The sequence below is a fragment of the Pestalotiopsis fici genome (genome assembly GCF_000516985.1).
Source record: "Pestalotiopsis fici W106-1 unplaced genomic scaffold PFICI_Scf_2, whole genome shotgun sequence".
NCBI classification, from domain to species: domain Eukaryota; kingdom Fungi; phylum Ascomycota; class Sordariomycetes; order Amphisphaeriales; family Sporocadaceae; genus Pestalotiopsis; species Pestalotiopsis fici.
The window spans coordinates 45,726-52,826 of NW_006917092.1; the positions used below are offsets into that span (position 1 = coordinate 45,726).

At 50.7% G+C, this 7,101-nt stretch overlaps 2 protein-coding genes across 2 annotated transcripts; one reads left to right on the top strand and one right to left on the bottom strand.

Annotated features, from left to right (window-relative positions):
• Positions 1-1,176: 1,176 nt before the first annotated feature.
• On the top strand, positions 1,177-2,396 carry PFICI_02130 (uncharacterized protein; the record flags this gene model as incomplete). Its single annotated transcript, XM_007830711.1, has 2 exons — positions 1,177-1,507; positions 1,588-2,396. 2 exons carry the CDS (start codon positions 1,177-1,179, stop codon positions 2,394-2,396), a joined length of 1,140 nt encoding a protein of 379 aa, XP_007828902.1.
• Positions 2,397-3,869: 1,473 nt separating this feature from the next.
• Positions 3,870-4,582, bottom strand: PFICI_02131 (uncharacterized protein; the record flags this gene model as incomplete). The annotated part of the gene is made up of 2 exons (XM_007830712.1): positions 3,870-4,423; positions 4,477-4,582. The coding sequence occupies 2 exons, from the start codon at positions 4,580-4,582 to the stop codon at positions 3,870-3,872; spliced, it is 660 nt and encodes a 219-aa protein (XP_007828903.1).
• Between the last annotated feature and the right edge of the window lie 2,519 nt (positions 4,583-7,101).

Here is a 7,101-nt window from a genome sequence, read left to right on the forward strand (position 1 = left end):
ACGCTTGGGAGCACACGGTCGAGTGCTCAAACTACAAGCCGTCGAGGCGCCAGAAGCCCGATAGCAAATTCAAAGCGGCATCTAACGACAGACCAAGGAGTGACATGTATCCGTAGAAGTTTGTCCACGTCGATCGGGTAGTCATAGGAATCTGGCCAATGAACGGCTCGGTTTCCAGGCTGGAGCAACAGATAACGGCATAAAGTGGACAGTTGAGGAGTTTGATATGGCATATTTCTTATGCCTCTATTATTGCTGAATTCCATCTTCCATGATCTCATAGTGTAGTAGGGAGAATCCTCTCCACGTGGGCTGCTGCCAATACCGGATGATGCCCGCAGCGTGCGACTGCGGCATCGCAGTACACAACCAGCCTAATTTTACATTTCAATGTAGTATCGTACAATCCACCCTTGTGGCTCTTTCATTCGTCGTATTGGTGTACATGGTCGATGCCCACCACTTGGTATCCGTTTATTGCCTGCTAGGGTGTCAGTCGAATGGACAAGAAGATTTGCGCATGTCGGCTCGTAATGGACATACGGCGGAAGAAGGAGCTCGGCCCAAGAGCTGGCCAGGAAAGCGACAGCAGCCTAAAGAGACGATATTAGCTCCTGCATCGAAAGACGGCATCTCGATTTCTGTGCACATACACCAAATACGGCTACGCTTCTGACAACGGCGGCATTCTCTGAGGATGTGACGGCATCGTAGGTCGAGCCGAGGAGACCCTTTTGCTGACGGCGGGGGGCAGGCATTTTAGCGGTGAATTATGAGTAGCAAAGAGATAGAATCAATCACAAGGGTGTGTTGGCTTGGTGTCGCTAAGATGGCAAAGCGATACAATATTGAACCGTGGGACAGGTAGGATGCGGCCGCGAAAAAAGTTGCAACGAGGCTGAAATGTTAATGGATGGGCGGCATTGTCTTCTGGAAAAAGAAGTGGGGCCCGCTAAATGATACCACCCAACATACCTAGCTTTTCTAGCACTGCTGGAATGGCGTCACAAGGCTGATTTGATACATTACCTAGGCCTCGGCCATTGGTGTTGCATCCACTTGCCAATGGCCTTTGCCTTTGTTGGACTCTCATAACACCTCTATTCCATGACTACTGGTACTTGCGCAGATAATCTGAATCCAAATGCTCGCTCAATACCTGCGCACATGACAGATATGACTGCAGCTACTCCGACAGCATTCGCCAATGCCGGCGGCTTCCTCCCTCCGTCGCTCCCGTCGCTCCCGTCGCCTGCACCAAGCACAGCATCGAGTCGCGCCGCAGCAGGATTGCCTCATCCTCGGTCGAAGCCTCTGGTACCCGGATCACGCAAGGAGGATTATGCGAGGGAATATGTTTATCGAAGGCTGCTACACATTTCCAGGCGCTACGTCAAAAAGCATAGCATACCAGACCCGCAAGACCTGGTGTCGGCTTACGAAAGCTTCGACGAGGTCTGCAAGGATTTGGACGAGGTAGTTGATGTGCTCTGGTTCTCGGGCACCCGTGAGTAGATACATCTTTTTACCACGTGTCTTTGGGTAAGACCTCTGCCAATTAGCTGTCGCTGACTTTGTTCCTCCCAGCCAGTCTTCAAGTTCCATATCTCCTCAACGTTGCCCTCGCCATCACCGAATACCTTCCAGCTTTTCCACCGTCGCCCCGGCCGACTTTTGCTCTCCTCAAAAAGCTAGACCATTGCTTCGCTAGTCTCTTGTATGGACACGACATACGGACCGGAAAGGCATTGCCAGGATTCGAAGGCGACACGAGCAAAGGCATGACTCGCACAGACATGGTGAGGTGTAGAAGCTTAGCAGATGAGACGCGAAGTCTGGTCGCAATAAAGATGAGTGGCGAGTCCGAGGTTGATACCTTTTTATTTCCGGACGAACTCGACGTGCCCGCTCCAATATCCGCAGCACACAAGCGAAAGGCAGAAGATGATTCTGAGAGTGAGATTTTGCACTCTGACCGGTCAACTCTGTCGCCAAAGAGGCAAAAAGCTGCATCGCCGAACTCGTTTTCGACCGAGACACCAGAAATCAAACAAGAAGGCAACATATCGCCGACGCAAGGTGGCAGTCTTCTTATCTCTACTGAGACTAGTGGTGCTGGGGCCGGGCAATTTCACTGGGCAGTGGAAGATGACTCTGATGAGGAGCATGAGAATGAACGTGACGACGTAATGACTGGTACGATTGAGAGGCCCAACCAACAAATGACACCCGCCTCGGGGTCAGAGACTGAGGCACAGACGTTGGACTTTTCACATTTCCAAGAGCATGCGCCAGATGATGAAGATAACGAATTACATATGAGCGTCGCCAAAGTATACGAGAAGACAATAATTTGGCTGGGTCGAACCTTAGGAGAAACTCTGGTTGAGGAATAATTCCGATTACAGCACACCACAGAGTGGTGAGGCTCGCTTCTACACTAATGGGATAGCTCTGCAAGCTTCCTCAAATCTCGCGCGTAGTGACAAAACACGGGCAACGAGAAAGCGACGGTGCAAATTACAATGGGAAGTGCATATTACACGTACATTTCAACTCGCGACGGGTTAAGAATCACAGCGTACTTTGCCTGTACAAACAGTGGTGACTTACTTGGCGGTGATGGTCCAGACTTACCATGAATATCAATGAGTGATACTGAAAGACTCGCTAGGTCGAAAGCCAGTAGTAGATCCTATCGGTGATTCGTGTTAGCCTCGAATCTTGGTAGTTTTCATCAAACAACATTGTGAAAATGAATTATGGAATCAGAGACTGTGTAACATGGTATGTTGTCGATCATGAAGGACTCAGGTCTAGAGCTAATGATATCTCATCATATAAAGAAAAGGGGCAGACCCATGGGTGTATGATGGGCGGTATCAAGAGTAGTCAAGAAAAAAAGAGAAGGATCTCTTACCTGGAGGGAAGCAGTTGGAGGTCCGTTAACTGTGAAATATAGCTTGTCGTCAAGTCGCCAGCATCGGACTGAGCTCGGCCGTTAGTACCGCAACATCCTTCAGCGTAACACCAGCCGACATGTAGACCAGCCCACAGGAACCGCGATGAGCAAGGATGATGGGGACCTCGTCTGCAGCACACTGTCTTGTTCTTCTCGCTACGCACTACTCTCGCTACCTCACACCGCGCTCTCACTACACTCTCATAGACCGCATCCGCCAACACTCGCACTCGGTAGCTAACAGTGCGAGTCCAACCACGTCTGCTGCAACTGTCAAGTCTGTGGCTTCTTCCTCTCGTGAGTTGTGGCGTCGTTTGCGCATCAATCGTGTCGTGTCGGGTCGGGGTCTTCGTACTCTGGTGATGATGTTGCAAAGAAAATACAATAGGAGAAAATAAAATGAATAGAAAAAAAGGGGGAAGGGGGTAGCCGATATTCTGGTAAATAAGTATCGTCAAAGATACAAGGCGTCATATTGAAACATTGTAAACGTTTCATTGACTAAAGGCTGACCGACTTGAACATTGTTACCTGTCAAGTAAACAACCATGCCGGTCTTGCTTCGAAACCGGCGTCGTGTACGAAAAGGCCGAGGAACAGGCGTCGTATAAAAGACGACCCAAAAAAATAATTGGTGCTTAGACAAAGAAAAAAAGAATATTGTGATGCGGAGACTCAGGGTCCGGCAGTCGATCATGTATCCCTTCTGAGCCTCGAAATTCGGGACGCAGTGAGAAGAACATGCAGATTAGCTGTTGGGTGGTATCGTTCATTTCAAGACCGTCAGCTCTGTCCTTTGTCCACGAACAGAGAGTGGATTCATAACGTCGTCAGTTTGTTTCCTTCCTCTACCATCCCCCCGTGTCGGCATCGCCACAGCATTTCATGCCTCCGGGTCTCGGGCAGCTTAGGCAACGGGAGGGATGGCCTGGGGAGCAGGGGTCACGTCAACAGGAGCCGGAACGCCAATCTCTCCGCTTGCAGCCTTCTGCGGGCAGTCGCGAGAAATGTGGCCTGCCTCACCACACTGGTAACAGGTCTTGCCGGCAGTATTGAGCGGGCCACCGTTGGGTGCGGTGCAGTCGCGAGAGATGTGACCGAGCTTTCCGCAGGCATAGCACTTCATGGCCTGTGCCTGGCAGTCCCGAGCAAAGTGGTTGGGACCACCACACTTGTAACAGGTGGCAGGACGAGCGCCTCCGGCAAATCCTCCGCGACCAAAGCCGCCTCCATATCCACCGCGGCCGACCGGAGGACCCCGGGGAATGCCAACAGCGGCTGGGTTTGGGCATGCACGAGCTAGGTGACCAGGCTGACCGCAGTTGTAGCAGCGGCCACTGGCACCGGCACCAGTGAGGCGCAGAGTAGGACAGTCAGCTTGAACGTGGCCAAGTCCCTGGCAGTGATAACACTGCTTGGCCTCAGTTGTACGTGGGAGAGGGCACTGGTTGGACTCGTGGCCTAGTTGATCGAGGTTAGCTGATTGTCACGAAGAGACGACGACCACCTCTTACCTGGCTGTTTGCAGTTGTAGCAAAGACGTTCCGCCGAGGAGCAGACCTCGGCATAGTGGCCCACATTGCCACATTTGTAGCAAGCCCGACGCGACAGCGACGACATTTTGACCGATTTGGATAAAACTGAAAACCCTTTGTTAGCGATCTCGTCACCCAAAAGCCTCTTTTTCATGTGTCAGGTTCTGGTAGTCTCTTTGCAGATGAGTTGACGATCGTTGCTAGGATAGCTCTCATGTCGCAAGCCAGGTTCGAGTGCGACTACGCAACAACGCATGTCTGGAGTTGATGTCGACGACACGCAGTTCGAGCTTCACGTGAATGTGGCTTTCGTTGTGACGAATTCGCAATCATCCCACACAGCTGACGTGGAGTAGAGTGCGGTGACACAAGCCCGTGGGGCTAGATTACCAGCTGCCTGCAGCATGCATGACCTGTGCAACCAACCATTCGCTCGAAACATCGCGTCGTGCAAGTCGTCCAGCCTCTTTTACCAGAACGATAATTGCTGCGTGTCCCCAGAGATAGTTCCAACCTTTGTAGCACAAAATGAGACCATGCTTGGGACAGTATTCAGCTAGTGATACTGGCCTATGCAAGTAGTCTCGACGTTGTGCTAGGGTTGTTGCGAGGCGTCGTGATCGGAGCTGGCACAGTGTGGTGCGACACGACGTGAACAGGGAATCATCTGTCCTATCGGACAAGGTTGCGACGATAGAGATCCCGCACCTTAGGAATCGTCCGTGCAGAGCGGGTTCACGCACTGGCGCGTGCCTCTGTTCCTGGCGTAGACTGTCCGAGCATGGTGGTCATGGTGGCACGAGCTGGATAGTAACAACTGAACCACCACTCATGGATGTTGGACGCCGTTGCTGGGTAGATATTCCAAGTTGCATATATATAGTCGCTTTGGCAAACCAGGACCATCAACCTTTGGAGGACAAAGTCTGAATGAAAAACTCAGACTGCAAAGTGGACTACCAGATTGTCCAGATCTGATCAGGGAGACACACAAGGTTTGGAGGCTTAAAAAGTCGAAGAGGAAAAGAATTCATACATACCTTTAGGTTATAAAAATGTGATTCCTGCTCGCTTGATACCCTGTACTGCGAAATGCGGACTGCAACCTTTTGGCTTCCAAGCAACGTCTGCGCTTCTGCGATCACCGAGGGAGGAGATTGAAGAAGAAAAAAGAATTTATCTAGTGGCCGGAGAGGGGGAGATGGCACACTTTTGTAAAAAATTGAAGGAGGGGAAAGAAATGGAAAAGGGCCAGGGAAAATGGGAGGAAAACTTTGAGCACACGGCTAAGCAGAAAGACCCACGATCGCCCGAACGATGGAGCCGGCCAACGCCAGCAGGGAAGGCGGGATTAGTTTGGATGTGCACGAAGCGTCAGTCAGATTTGGGCATGGCATGCTCATGGCTGGCATGGCATACCTAACCTAGGTTCACTACATACTAAGCATGGGGGGCGCGTGCGGCGGGCACGCGGGCGCAACGGAAGAAATCTACTTCCCAGTCCAAAAAGCAACATTTCAGTGGAGCCGCATGTGCTACTAGAATAAAAAGGGCTTCTTGTTTTTATTTTCCAAGTGCCCAACGCAGGGAGGTATGTATCTCGCAGTGTCTAGACGGCATCTATGCTAACGAGAGACATGCATATCAACCTACCCGTAAATGAATTCAAGACTGTTGTCCATAGTATATTCCGGGGGCGTTTCGATAGGCTTTGTGGGTTGTTTAGGTTTGGAGTGAGCTGATCACGCTTTTCTTCTGCAATATACGCTGCCGTAATGGAACATGCCCTGCCGATATAAAAGGAAATGGTCATATAGGTACAAATCAACAAACAGCTAGATGGGTAGGTACCTACCTGAAAGCAATAATCATTGTGTGATAAACTTTGATCTTGCGCCCCCGGTATCTAGGTATTCAACCACGGACAGATGTGCAATCCCATTTGTGATGTTACGGGCCAGTCAGGGGCCCTGCCTTGGTCAGAGCCAATATTAATCACGGACGAGCAGACGAAAAGGAAATCGGCCCCCTGTCAACCCTGTTCTGTCAGCTTATATCTCGAGACCATCTCATTGTTTAATGCAAGTTGTGGTCACTATCGCAGCTCACAGATTGGCGCATATGCTGATTCCCAGTCAAGCCAGTCGCCGCCGTTTCTCAGTGTTTGTGCCTCGCATGCCCTCATGCCAACGACTCGGTTCGAACCCGTCCCAAAGGACTAGTCCCGATTCCCTTCTCTTGTAAAGGTAGGTACCCATGCAATAATGCTTTGTCTTTTCGGCGCCTACCTATGTACATCTGTAAGCAGTAGACATTCCTTTTGTAATCGCGGCCCGCTTACGTACACCATGATGATCTGTGTTCATCTATTCGCACTCTACCCTCCCTATGTGCCGCAGTCAGTGTCGCCATCTTGCCTCTTGAAGCCCTTGGCCAACTTACACAGTAGACCCTTTTGCGGCGACTAAACAGCTGACACACTGCATACCAAGGTCAAAGACAGTACTTGGTTTCTACTTGAACTGATGATTATAATTGAGCGAGTGGATTAGTATGACGCAACTGCGTATCTGTTGAGGTGCGCATCTCTGTGATTACATAGTA